At 38.8% G+C, this 14,578-nt stretch overlaps 1 protein-coding gene across 1 annotated transcript in view; it reads left to right on the plus strand.

Moving 5' to 3' along the window:
• Nucleotides 1-14,578, plus strand: part of NOTCH2 (notch 2) — a 175,669-nt gene that overhangs the window by 48,652 nt on the left and 112,439 nt on the right. Inside the window, exon 2 of the mRNA XM_010832827.1 lies at nt 3,933-4,014. Within this exon, the coding sequence (XP_010831129.1) occupies nt 3,933-4,014 (82 nt within the window). The remainder of the gene's footprint in view (nt 1-3,932; nt 4,015-14,578) is intronic.

A 14,578-nucleotide genomic window follows, 5' to 3' on the forward strand; every position in this document is an offset into this window, starting at 1 on the left:
CAACAGGGTCCATCTAGTCAAGGCTATGGTTTTTCCAGGGGTCATGTATGGATGTGAGAGTTGGACTGTGAAGAAAGCTGAGCGCTGAAGAATTGATGCTTTTGAACTGTGGTGTTGGAGAAGACTCTTGAGAGTCCCTTGGACTGCAAGGAGATCCAACCAGTCCATTCTGAAGGAGATCAGTTCTGGGTGTTCATTGGGAGGACTGATGCTAAAGTTGAAACTCCAATACTTTGGCCACCTCATGTGAAGAGTTGACTCGTTGGAAAAGACCCTGATTCTGGGAGGGATTGGGGGCAGGAGGAGAAAGGGACGACAGAGGATGAGACGGCTGGATGGCATCACCGACTCGATGGACATGGGTTTGGGTGATCTCCGGGAGTTGGTGATGGACAAGGAGGTCTGGTGTGCTGTGATTCATGGGGTCGCAAAGAGTCGGATACGACTGAGCGACTGAACTGAACTGTAGCTTAAGATGAAAATTCTGGAAAAAGTTACTCCTTTTGTGAGTGACTAGTTTCTCTGAATCTCTTAAAAGAACACTTTAAGCGTGATTTCTTTGGTTAGTATGATTGAACATTTCACTTTCTACTCTACAGATATAAAGCTACTTAAATTTTATGAAGTTTAATTGTTTTACATGGGAGAAAGTAAATAGAATTTTGAAATGAGGTCTTTCCCAATCTCACCATCATGCTTTTGAGTTATCAAAGTTTTACCTTCTGTTTTTATGACAAATAATTACAGTATTCTTTTAGAAATAGCCCCTGAACAAAGTAGTGTCCAAATTTTACTTTTTTTATTGGTTGTTCATTCATTCAGGCACTATATATCATCCAAGACTTCCAATGTATTATACATTCTTAGGCAATTCCTTAAAGTGGACTATCATGCTTTAATACAGCTGTTGTCTCCAAATGTGTTTCCTCAAATTAGCAGAATTAGCATCACCTGGGAATTTGTTAGGAACGCAAATTCCCAGACCCGCTTTAGACTGATTCCCTCACAAACTGTGGGAATGGAGTTGGGCAGTTTGTGTTTTAGCAAGCCCTTCAGATGATTCTGATACACACTAAAGTTTGAGAACTGTGGCTTAGTAAATGTTAAAAGTTCAAGGTAGCATGATCCTGCAAATCAGTCACATAGCATTAATTATTAGCCTTGTAAGCCCACCTCCTTTTTGGTCACTGAATTTGATTGGTTCACTGAGACTAGGCTATAAAGTTATTTTCTATATTGATTGCCACATATTGACTTTAGGTTGTTTATATTTCTCTGAACCTGTCAGTGTAATGATTTGCCAGGACACTTAATAGGAACAGACTGATTTTTTTTTTTTCTTCTTTCTTTGCATCCATGGCTTTCTGAGTCACAGGTGGCTGGCTTCTTATATCCTTTGGATAAATCTCTCTAGGCACCAAGCATGGCATTCATGTTCTGTTAATGAGGGAGCTGTCACTGTTGGATCACAGGGGGCCCTCCAGGAGTATTTCGTTCACCCCCATTTGGTTTACAGGTTGGGAAATTGATCCCCCATGAGATTCTGCTTTTCTTGCAGGGGTGCAGTTCATTTGTGGTCAGGACAGAGTTTCAGGACTTCTTACTCCCTCTACTGCACCAGGATTCCTGCAGGGGGAGGACAGAGCTGTGGCTTGCTCTGTGCCTACAGGACATTCCTTTCCTACTGTGAGGTTGCCTTTTTTTTTTTTTTTAAAGAAAAAAGCAAATAGAAAAAAAAGTCAGGAAGTTCTCATTGAAACTAATAAAAGTGTCTAAAGAGAATAAAAAAATCAGTTTGAGAACTTTGGTATGGAGGAAATAACCTGACATTAACTGTTTTAATTATAGTTGTTGCATTGGGCTTATCAGTGTGGGAAGAGGGAGCATTTGAGCCCTACAGGGAAGTGGGATATGGACAACAAGATGACCCTGTTCCTGCATACGCCTGTTCGGACTACAACCTAGTGACTGCTTGTGTGATCCCAACAGCTGTCACGGAGATGGGGCTGGATTCAGTAAAGCCCTGCAGTGTCATAGCTAGTGCTAGGGTGGAATGCCCCATGAGGTGGTCTCTTAATCTCCTTGGCCTTCACTTTCCAATATGTGGGTATAATAATACCTATTCTGCCCAACTTGAGAAGAAAAATGTCATAGTGGGGAGCAGCATATTACTGTGTTCAGAGGACGGACTCTCTCATGAGATCCAGACTCCCTAGGTTCAAATCCTGGCTCTTTAACTCATGGTTGTGACAATAGGTAGGTCACTTATGCTTTCTGTGGAAATGAGTTTAATGAAATTAACTACTTCATAGGGTTGTGGGGAAGATTTAATTAGTCTGTGTAAGTGCTTTAAACAGTATTGTTGTGTGTTAACTATTGTTACTTGTTTTAAAAAATATTATTATCTTAACAGATGAGATTTTTATAAACTTTCATCAGTTTGATGTTGATAACAGTAGTGGGCAAGCAAAGGGTTCTCATGCAGTAATTGTCAGTAGAGGAGTTGTTCTGATATCTAGCTTGTGCATGGGCCCTGCTGTGAGAAGAAGCTAGTATCCCCCAGAAGGGCAGACCTAGAGCCTCTGATGTTGTAATTTATTCATAGAGTGATATGTACACTCTATTCATAGAGTGATATGTACACTCTATTCATAGAGTGATATGCACAGAGGAAACTCAAAACCAGGGCCTTCTCGATTTTGCTTTCAGGTATTTTTACATGAACCATCCTAGGAGATGAATATCTTCATAATCTTCCAGAAAATGTTTCATGGATTTCCATTTTGGTTTTTATTGTTTGACAAGGTTTCTTTCTGTCTTGCCTTTCTGTTACTAGGATTCTTGATAAGCATTTTGGTGATGAAAATTCTAACTCTAAAAGCTAAACGATCAAGATATTGTAACTATCCAGCAAACAAATGGCAGCCTTTGGGTAGACTTCCTCCTCTTTCAGCTGAACTCAGTTGAAGTTTCTACTATTGCTGTTTATTTCTGAGCAGTCTCTTTTGGGAGGGAATTAGGATGGCGAAGTGCCTTTTTACTACGGGAATGAGGATTCAAGAATTTGAGAATTATTATCTTATTGATATATATATATATATAATTAACTTCATTTTCTTTACTTTGATATCCTCCCTCCTCTACAAGCTCTATTCATGGTCTGCTTCCCATCTTTGTGTGAGCCCCTTGAAGTTAGTTAGAGATTATGTTTTATTTATTTCTCTATGTTTTCTATTTCTGCCTTTTCTTCTGGATCCTAATACAGCATCTGCTACATATTGGTGGTGGTGGTTTAGTCGCTAAGTCGTGTCCGACTCTTGCGACCCCATGGACTGTAGCCTGCCAGGCTCCTCTGTCCATGGGATTTTCCAGGCAAGAATCCTGGAGTGGATTGCTATTTCCTTCTCCAGGGAATCTTCCTGACCCAGGAATTGAACTCAGGTCTCTGGCATTGCACCTTAGGCTCTCAAATATAGTTTATTGAATGAATATTATTGATGTTTCTGGTTACTTCTTGAAATGGCCTGTTTTGAAATTTCACGTGAAGCCTTAAGTAATTCATTGATATCATGGTGACCTAGTATCTACGATCTTCCTGAATTTTCATCGATGAATCCTTACATTGTTTATCTGAAGTATCCAAATCCCAAGATGCTTGTAGTATATCATGGATTGGATAGCATAACTTTAATTCTCTTAGTATCGTTGGGAAAGGGATGTTGCAGCCAGAGAGATAGAAGTACAGAGAATTAAGAATGCCATTCAGGACCACAGAGCAGTTACTATGGGAAGAGACTCTTGGGATGAGCTTTTGTACTTCTATGACACCAGAAGCCAAAAGATAAAAAGATGCCCTGAATTGGATGTTTCTTTAATGTCTAAGGGTTATGATTAGTGACTTATTTCTAATGTGCATTTGTTTTTATTTTTAGCATTGCAATGTCGGGATGGCTATGAGCCTTGTGTAAATGAAGGAATATGTGTTACCTACCACAACGGTACAGGATACTGCAAGTAAGTTTCTCTCTCTCTCTCTCTCTTTTTTTTTTTTTTTCATTTTCATATATCTTATTTTTCCTCAGTAGGAAATTGGGTAAAATTTGGCTCTACTATCCTATACTTAATACTTCTGTGAAATGTTACTGGTTCACTAACTTTCCTGATGTAGTTTTTTGGAAGATGAGGATTTGGATGTCAGATAAATGGTTAATAAGAACTTACTGTCTTACCCTTATCTTTTTCATCATGATAAAGGCTTTCAGTGAGTAGCTTGTGTGTGTGTATGTGTGCTTAGTCGCTTAGTCATGTCTGACTCTTTGTGACCCTTTGGACTGTAGCCCACCAAGCCCCTCTGTCCATGGGATTTTCCAGGCAAGAGTACTGGAGTGGGTTGCCTTTTCCTCCTCCAGGGGATCTTCCTGACCCAAGGATCCAAACCCACGTCTCCTGTGTCTCTTGCATTGCAGGCAGATTCTTTACCCACTGAACCATCAGGGAAGCCCAGAGAGTATATTCTTTAACATTTTTCAGTTTAATCGTTAAGAAATCTTTCAGTTAAGAAAATTTCAGTTTTCAGATTAGAATCGATTCTCAATGTGTTAGCTCTGATCTTGTTTTTAAGTTAGACCAAATGCACGTTAACTTTAATTCTGCCTACCATAGGTAAATATTATAGCCATGTAACACTTTTTTTTTTTCCTAATGTAAAATATCCAATTCTGAAGGAGAGTCTGTGAGAGAAGAAAATACACACATGCCTGTAGGGATGGAGTAGGGAGCAGGGGCTGTGGGTGAAGGTCATTATATGGATTTAAAAGAATAAGGGTTAGAGTTAGGAAATGGCAGCCCACTGCAGTATTTCTTGCCTGGAAGATTCCATGGACAGAGTAGCCTGGCGGGCTACAGTTCTTGGGGTTGCAAAGAGTCAGACATAGCTGAGCATGCACACACTAGCCACACTAGAGATGAATTGGGATGAGGAATAGGACTAGGGAGTATAGGCTAGTTCTCAAGAGTGTTTCTTTTCTTCCTGTTTGATTATAAGTGTAGCCATACTTTTTGTTTGAGGAAGCCTGTGAGGTAATCTTTTAAATTGCTTCTCTAGATTTCCTATGGATAATTTCCCCCGCTTCTACCTCAATTGAAAAATTTTGATAGGAACATGTATCCATTCTATTTCTTTAATAGAAAATAAGATTTGGTAATATGACATTGATCTTCTTTAATACTTTTTTGGGGGTGTATTTGTTCTTTACTTTGGTAGAAGTATGTGCCTGATAAGCATTTTAAGTGATTTTATCCAACATAGTTTTGTTTCTTTTTTGGATATTTAGCTGAATAACTTAACTGTAATAATTACATTTGTTAAAATGAAGTCTATTCTGACACCGGGATTTAAGTTCTTTAATGTTATGAACAAGAATTTTTCCAAGTCAGAAAAAATTTTCTTCACCAAAGTGAAAATATTTTAAGCTGTGATGACAGTGAAGCTTAACAATAGGTTATTTGGATTGGAATAAAGATAACATTGGAAGTGAAATTTTTTATGTAGCTGATTATAGGCTGTTCACTTAGTTTTTCTAGCTGGGAAAAAAATCCAACCAAAAACATGTGATGTAGTCTCCTCTAAGAATGGAAACACAACTGGAGATAATAAGGAAAGGAACTTAATACGTTAGAATTGGCCACTGAAATCTTGTTTAGTCTGTTTTTGGCATCTGGTATCTTAGTTACTTGCTTCATTCTATTATTTAGCTATCTTGTGGTAGTTAACATCTCACATGTTTTTAAATCTATTTGTCTTAAATAAGTAGAGACTGGACTTTTCCTCTGAGAATTTTGTTTGCTTCATGTAGCGTTCAGGATGTCGGTACCATACAGAGAGGCAATTTAGTTCTATTTAGAGATAATTCAACTTGGTGACTTATGTAGGGAGAATTTAAAATACATTCCAAGTGTTAGCCTACATATTTGTGGTCTGACATGGGGAGAGAAGATTCTAGAGGAGACTAAACTCTGAGCACATACCAGGAATGGACACTAAGGGTCATTTTGGGAGAGAAAATAGATCTGAGTCTCAGGCTCTCCAACCAAGGTGAGAGAGACAAAGTTGCCCCCAGTTTTCGGAAGAAGCATTGCTAGGAAACAGGGGACTCACTTTGTGATGGACAAAAATGGAGCTGCCAGAATTCTGTTGCTGAATACTTGTTAATTATTGATGGAGTGGATTGCTTATGGATATAGTCCTAGATATAGTCCTAGACATCCCTTAAATGACTTCCAATCCTGTTGTGAGGGAAACAACCTTCTAGTGAAAAGCAGAATAAGGGGAAAACTGGGCAAGGCCATCTTCTGGGGAGACCAGTGTGGATAACAAAGCTTGTAAAAAGTGATTGTTTCTCTACTTCAGTAAAAGTAATATTAGCATCTTCAGGAGTAGAAGAATCAACATAAGTGGACACAGGAATGCAAGAACAGTATCAGGGATGCCAGGTCACTCATCCTACAGTGGCACGCCTGCCAACATCCACAGAATGCAAGCAAAATTTAAGTAAAAATAACATTTACTTAGCAGGCCTTTCAGTATATCTTTACCACCTTTATTTTTTTTCCCTAGGGAAAGAAGTTACTCCAGCTTGCTCAGTAAATATTATTTTCACAAAATGGTATATGAATATTAGAACACTTAGAAGATTTACAAAAATCACATCATCAGATATTCAGGACTTAATGACTGTCTTTTTATTCATGAGATTGCTTAGTGGATTAAGGAAAGAGAGCTGAGGCCAAATTTCTTTTACTGGGGTGAGTGGGTGGGTGGGAGTTAATGGAAAATGTTTTAAAGTAGAAGGCAACTGACTATCTCTTTAAAGAGCATAATGTTATTGACTTAGCTAAATTATAATGGTTGTTTATGGAAATTATAGAAATCTTTGATAAGATCACACTGACAGATGAGGACAAGTACTTTTAAAGGTTAGTTTTGTATACAGCTCAACTGTTTTTTTCTAACTGTTAAGTATTCTATCAGTCTGTGATTAGATTGGGAGCTAGACAAGAAGAACCTGTGTAATCTTGCATAAAACTCAATTATTGCTCCTAAATAGTTGTTGTCAGCTCTTAATAAAGCCCTCTCACTACACAGAAGTAAGACATTTCATTCTCTCCCTGTCCTACTGGGAGGTGTAAATATATAATTAAGTTTGGCTGTCATTAATCACTTTCAAGTTGTTTTCTCAGGCTTTGAAATATAAACCATTCCAAATCCCACTTTGATTAAAACTCATGGGCAACTCAAGTTCACTAGAGTGTTGGGGGTGGGTGAGGTTACAATTTGCAAAATTCACAAAATGTGTATTTTTAAGGACACAGTATAGTTATTTAAAGTCCTTGTCCACCAGTTTTTAACATATGGGTTGTCTTTGGGTGTGTTTCCATCAATAGCTCTTTCAATTTCCCTTTACTTCATGTTTATGGTAGTTTTTATTGATTTTTGGACATTGCAAGTGATGTGTTTTAAAATTTATCTTCTAGAGAATGTTACTGGAAGATCAGCTTGATGCTATGGAGGCTTGTATTTAGGTTCTGGTATGGTGGGTCTGTTTTGCTCTTAGTCTGATGGTGTGTCTTAGTCAAGACTTGGAGTCTGGATACAGTCCTTATTCCCAAGGTATGACCCTTCAGTGAATTCATTGGAAAGCATGAGGTGTTTACCACATACTGGGGTATATCTCAAGCCCCTCTAATTTGGTAGCACTTGAATTCAAACCTCTGACTCCCTGAAACCGTGCTCAGCTTTTCAGCCTTCCGGCTCTTGCTTTCTGTTGTGTTCCTCATATCATTTTGTGGAGTTACATGACATGTTTTTTAACATGTCTGGTTACAAAACTGGTTCTGTCTGGCCCAGAATTTCTCTTCCTCAGTTTTCAGAGGAATTTTGACAGTTCCAGATACCTTTGACTCCTTAGCTCTTATCGGACTTCCATTCACTTGTGCTTCATGAACTAGGGAATACCTTCAGGGAAAAAGGTATATACGTGTAGGTTTCATATATGTAGTTTGTTTTTTCCTTTGAGGCTCATATCCCTTCTAGTTTCTGCCTGCTTTGATTGCTCTCTGGTACCTTTTAACATTTTGTCTGAAGTTTATAATAATTATAAATGAGAGAGTTGATCTAAGTTACTCTGCCATTACTTCATTGGAAGGACTGATGCTGAAGCTAAAGCTTCAATACTTTGGCCACTTCAGTACTTACTCACTGGAAAAGACCCTGATGCTGGGAAAGATTGAAGGGGGCAGCGGAGGATGAGATGGTTACATAGCATTACTGACTCAATTGACATGAATCTGAGTAAACTCTGGGAGATAGTGAAGGACAGGGGACCCTGGCTTGCTGGACTCCATGGGGTTGCAAAATGTCAGACACAACTTAGCCACTGAACAACAACTCTACCATTATTTTTAACAGTATAAAATAAAATTTTAAGAGTTTTTCAAACTTTTCTACATACTGCTTAAGAGGTAACTAGCACAGTATTTGTGAAACAATAGAAAGTCACCATGAGTTATATAGCTTCTGTGAATGGTTGATTCCTTTTGAGAATCTCTATCTAAGTAGAAACATTTTAAAGTAGATTATTATAAATAAAAAATGTTATAAAACATAACTGTCACATTTCACCTAAAATTTATCTATTAATGCTAAGAAACATCAAACTTAAACAACTAACAGTTTTCCTTGCCAGGATTAGGAAGTAGTGTTCGTGGTCCAGGCCTCCAAAAGCTGCCCAAGAAAACCAGAGCCATTGCCTTCTTCATCCTCTTGAGAGAAGGAAATAGCAACCCACTGCAGTATTCTTGCCAGGATAATCCCACGGATAGAGGAACCTGGTGGGCTACAGTCCATGGTGTTGCAGAGTCGGACATGACTGAATAACCGGGAACAGAGATACTCAAAATATTCCCGAGCCTGACTTACAGGATGCATCACCAGTGTGTTGTGGTGGCACTGCCCTAGAAAGGCACTTTCAAAAGTCATGCTTGACTCAACATTTTCCACTTTCACTCACCTTGCTGGTGCACTCAGTGCTGTTCAGGGGCAGTATCAGATCAAAGAAAGGCACTGGGAAAAATATCGACTATTAAATCGCTTTCTCTTTTCCTGCTGAAACTGGTTTTGCCAGCAAGGTTCCTTCAATCTTGATAAATAATATTTGAAGGCAATAGTTCAAAATTAATGCAAAAATTATGATTAAAATATGTACATTAAAAAAAAAGATGAAATCAGAACTGTTGATTTCTTTTTTTTTTTTTGGCTCTAGGCTCCTGTATGGTTAGTTTGGCACTGGTGAGTAAAGTAACACATTTGAAAGAGCCCTGTTTGGTGACATGGAAAGGACAAGTTTTCATGTCAGATAGACGTGAAGTTGAGCCCCAAGTACTGTCAGTAACTAGATCTTTGGCAAGTTAGAGTATTATACTAGCTAACATTTATTGAGCAATTATTACTTACTAGCCTCTGTGCTCAATTAAGCTGTTTACGTGTATTTTTCTAGTCCTCAGGTAAGGTTGAGCATGCTCAGTCGGTCAGTTGTGTCTGACTCTGTGACCCCCAGTCTTCTCTGTCCATGGAATTCTCCAGGCAAGAATACTGGAGTGGGTTGCCATTTCATCTTCCAGGGAATCTTCCAGGCCCAGGGATCCAATCTGTGTCTCCTGTGTGTCCTGCATTGGCAGGTGGATTCTTTACCACTGAGTCACCTGGGAAGCCTCCTCATGTAAGGTAGATAATTTTAATATCCCTGTTTTACCAGTGAGTATATGAAAACTCAGGTTAAATATTTTGCCCAATATCACATAACTCTTTAAGTATCTGACCTGAGGTGTGCTGTTTGAAAATGTACTGTTTCTCTGAGTCTCAGTTTGCTTATCAGTAAAATGGGACAAAATTACCTATTTTAAAGTGGTAGTTTAAACAGGATCTTCTGAAAAGGCAGTGTGGAACATTTGAAAGTGCATGAAAGGTAGCTTTTCGGATCAGGATTATGATTAAAATTCTATATAGTTTCCTTTAAAGTAGAGACATAGGTAGGCCTGGGTAGCTCATAATATTGGGTTGGCCAAAATTTTGTTAGGGTTTTTCTGTACCATCTTACGGAAAAACCCATACAAAGTTTTTTTGCCAGCTGAATACATGGGCCAGGCTTGGCTAATGCTGCATTTCTGAGAAGTGGCCTTGACCATAGGAGCTCAGTGCAGTTAATGCAGATGAAATATAAGAAGACAGCAGTGAAGGTGGGGGTAGAGGATATTGTGTGCTAACATGCTTTTTAGTAGAAAAAATTAAAACCTTGAAACTTCTCCCTTTTTTCCTAATGGAAGATGAGCAAGTCCAGACAGATTTTATGCAGCTGTGAAATTGAGACAAGTTAAATTCTACCACTTCTGATAAATGATGCTGCCATCACAGGAATCACAAGCTGTTAAACGCACAGCCTTATACTTGCAGTGTGAGTTATAGACATATAGATGTGTGTCCTGTGTGGCTTTCTTTGTTTAGGACTTGGGGTCTGGACCTTTCAACAGAACCATTTCTAAGCTGTTCTTATTAATGTTTGTCCGTGAAAAAATCCTTTAACAAATATGTTGTGTCCCTGAGGAATTTTTCATGAAGTATGAAAAATTGATTAATAGCTTCTTATCAATATAAAACAGCAGAATTCCTATGTTCTGTTCAACTGATCTTTATCCTTTAGGTTAGAAACTTTACAAACTTCAATGTTAGGTGGAGAAGTAGGAAAAGGTGGTTCTTAGGCTCTGCTTGTATCCTTTTGCCTGTCTTGGGTCATTGCCAGTAAGTTAAACCAACTAATCTTGGCCTGCAAACCTGGCACAAATAGTTAGGAGTTTAGCTAGGCTTCTTTCAACACAGTCCCCATAACACAGGTTAACCGTAATCCTAAGTAAAGTTTCTTTCTCATTGTTCCATTGTGGCATGTCAGCACCATTAATTTCATGTGGTAATTCCTTTATCCCCCTTTTGTTTTGACTAAGCAGAATGAGAAATATTTCTCTTTCATGATCTGGAGTAACTTAATTAAATCCTTCATTTAAAATTTTGGCTATCTGTCTTTATCAAGGCTAGCAAGATTGAATACAAAGGGTTTGAGGAAGTCAGAATGTGATAAAAATGTAATTATCTAAAAATTTCCAAGTACTTTTTTCTCTGTTAAGCTAGCTTAAATGTGTGGGCGTGATGAAGCTTTTCATTAAGCCTTCTTCTCAGCATCCTGAGCTAGGAATTTTGTAGCTAGGAATGGAGTTTAGTGTTTCCTCCACCCCCATCCCCTCATTGTGTTGAGTGTGTGTGTGTGTGTGTGTGTGTGTGTATGTGTATTATGTGTTTTGTTTTCCTAGTTTTTTAGTTGTGTTTTGTTTTACATCTCAGTGTCATTTATAGTTTCTCTGGGGCGTCCTGAAGTTTTCTATACCTTATTCACTCATCATCGGTAATCTTCACTAGCACTTCATCCTCTGTGTCTGAATATGTATTACTGACTCTCATAGTGATGCCTTCAGTTTTCTTATTAATGCAGTTACCTTCTGTTTAAAGTGTTCTTCTCCTAAATGGTCTTCTACTTGGATCCAAATGAAAAGGCCTTTGTGGAAAGAAAGTGAAAGCAAAGACTAATAAAGGCGTTATTTAAATAACAGGTGGCATTACTGAGGATACATATCCAACTGGAATGTTATATCCATTTTTTCTTCTTTACATAAGTTTGAGGAGAAAGTAGGTATTAATGAGAAAGTAGAATAGTAGCATTTAGGGCACAGAGTCTATGTGGATTCAGGCTACTTTCCAACAGGTACTATATGTATAGCCCTGTATCCTCAACACTGAAAGTCAGACTCTAAGACACTTTAGGATCATCACTGTTTGTCTTAGTCAACTCAGGCTGCTATATAACAGACTACCAGAGACCAGGTGGCCTAACCAACAGACATTTATTTCTCATAGTTCTGGAGGCTGGGAAGTCCACGATCAAGGTGCTGGCTTCCTCAGTTCCCTGTGAGGACTTTCTTCCTGCTTTGTAGCCAGCCAGCTTCTCACTATATCCTCACATGGTGGCACTAATCCCCTCATGAGGACCCCGCCCTCTTGACTTCATCTGCTGAGTTATTTCCCAAAGTCCCCAGCTCCAAATAGCATCACATTGGGGATGAGGGTTTCAATATAAGAATTTTGAAGGGGTGCACTCAGTCCATATCCCTCTTCAAAGGAAAGTTTAATTTTCATCAAACTGGTGTTTATTGAACTGGCTACTGTGATTAAGCACTGTGCAAGGTATTGTGATCAAACATAAAGGCTGAGGAGGCCTGTGCTGTCTGACTTTCTTATTCAGAAGTATCTAGACCTCCTCAGGAGTGTCTGCTAATAAGTGTTGTGTTTCTCTTGCATAAGACATGGTGGCAGTTCTCTGATGTCTTGGCATCTTATTGGGGAGATGAGGCATACACATACATATGTATACACATATATATACACACATACGTACATACATATAATATATGTATGTATATGAACTGTGGAGATTGAGACGAGAGAACAACTGCTATGGGATGGAAGACTAAAATCAGAGAATATCTTGTGGTTCACTTATAATCTGAGAATAAATCTGAGAATATTGACTGTGTCTTAGGAAATGGATAGGCAGAGGGATGGAAGTAGTGAGACTGAGGCGACTAGAAAAGGCTATAACTGAAATAATCATTACCAATATTGTCAGTTTTTTCCTTAATGACATAGTTTTAAAACTTTTTTTTTTTTTTTTTTACATCGTGGGTGTTCTCTGTCTGTACTTCAGTTTGTGTGAGGTTTTGCTCAACTAGCTTGTGGATTTTTAATCTGTTTCACAATGACAGCTAACTGATTTGAAAACTCATTCCTTTAGCACATGTTGGCTTGAATGCCTGAGATAGGCTGTCTGGATTAAGGGATGAGGGGGGAGGCCAAGGACAAAGAAGAGGGGGCAGCTGGGAGCAATCATCTCTCCTTCCCTCCGCCTTTTGGCCTTGACTGTTCAGTCTTGTGCTGCTTCCAGAACAGAGTGGCCAGGTAGACTTGTGGACATTGTTTACAGGGAAACTCAGAATTCAAAATCTCTGAGGCAAGAAAAAAAAAAAAGGGTTAGGAGGAGTGATGGAAAAACAGAAATGTCAGGAGCAGGATCAGTCTTCATATAAGGCATAGTGCATTCTTGATTTGAGGCATCCCAACCTCAGATCTTTTCTGTCCAGCGTATCATTGTCTTGATCCAGTTCATTTCAGGGATCCAGAGTAAGCAAGCATCTGTTAGACACATCTCTGGTTACCCCAAATTAGCTCATGTCCTTTTCTGCTTGTTTCCTCTGATTATATAGTACACATCCAAACCCTCAATTATATAGAATAAACCAGGGATGCCTATTCTGTGTGGAAAACATTTAATAGTGGTTATGATTCCTTTGCCTAGACCATGGCAGTGACTTGGCCATTTAACCCCCTGTCCCTTTAAAATGTTGAAATGCTGGTGGTTATTGTGTAAGCCAGAGACATCTCCTTAAGGAATTATTTTGCTGGGCAACTTGCCTCTTCTGAAATCACACTCAGCCTGAAAAGTACCTCAGGAACCTTTCTGACTTTAATTTTCCTCTTAGCTGCATTTGTAAGTAATATTTGTGGTGTCTCATTCTCTGTCTCATATTGTTAAAACTCATGGCCTTGAATTTCTGGGTCACTCTTAAAAAAATGGACAGAACTTGATTACTAATGAAAAGTTGACTCATTTCCTCCTAGGCAAAGGCTGACACTGACAATCAGAGTTTATAATTAGTTTTTAGAGAAGCATACTCTCTAATTATGGGACATCACCTATTCTTTCTTAAATTTTATAAAAATTAATGAGAGCATTATGAGGTGGGGAAATGAGTAAGATAGGTACTTAAGCTGTGTTGAGATGATGTATAAAAATTATGTCTGGAAAAAGGTCCTACATGAATTTAATTAAGTGGTTGATTCCCTGCAAGCTTAAATTTGGTGCATCTCTTCCCAGACACACACGTCATTTTTAGTCTTGTGTGATTTGTCAGTGGATCAGAGTCCATAAAGGGAGAGACTGCAGTGTCTACCACTATTCCGTGCTGAGGAAAACAGGCGTTCATGTTGGCCATATGACTTGGGGAAGAGGCCTTTCTTTCCCTTTTAGGCTCACGGTTCCTCTTTATTCTCCATATCTTATTTAAATATATCGCTCTTTCTCTTTTGCTTATTCTTTGCTTCCTTATGCTTCCTGCAAGGGGTTAGCTGAAAGTGTGGGTTGTGCAACAGTTCCTTTATACAAGTGTGCATTGAATTGTCTGTGTGCTTAGAAGGATGAGAGTTAGGTAGCATGAAGAATGTAAAAGAAGAGACATGCACAGTTCTTGCCCCAGGGAGTCCCTGCTTAGAGTGGGTTGATGGTCAAGACATACACAACCACTGACCCCAAGCATTACCATCAGCAAACATCATTGCATTCTCAGGCAGTATTGCTAAAGAAAT

The sequence above is a fragment of the Bison bison genome, unplaced genomic scaffold, assembly GCF_000754665.1.
Source record: "Bison bison bison isolate TAMUID 2011002044 unplaced genomic scaffold, Bison_UMD1.0 scf7180017862278, whole genome shotgun sequence".
Classification (NCBI taxonomy): domain Eukaryota; kingdom Metazoa; phylum Chordata; class Mammalia; order Artiodactyla; family Bovidae; genus Bison; species Bison bison.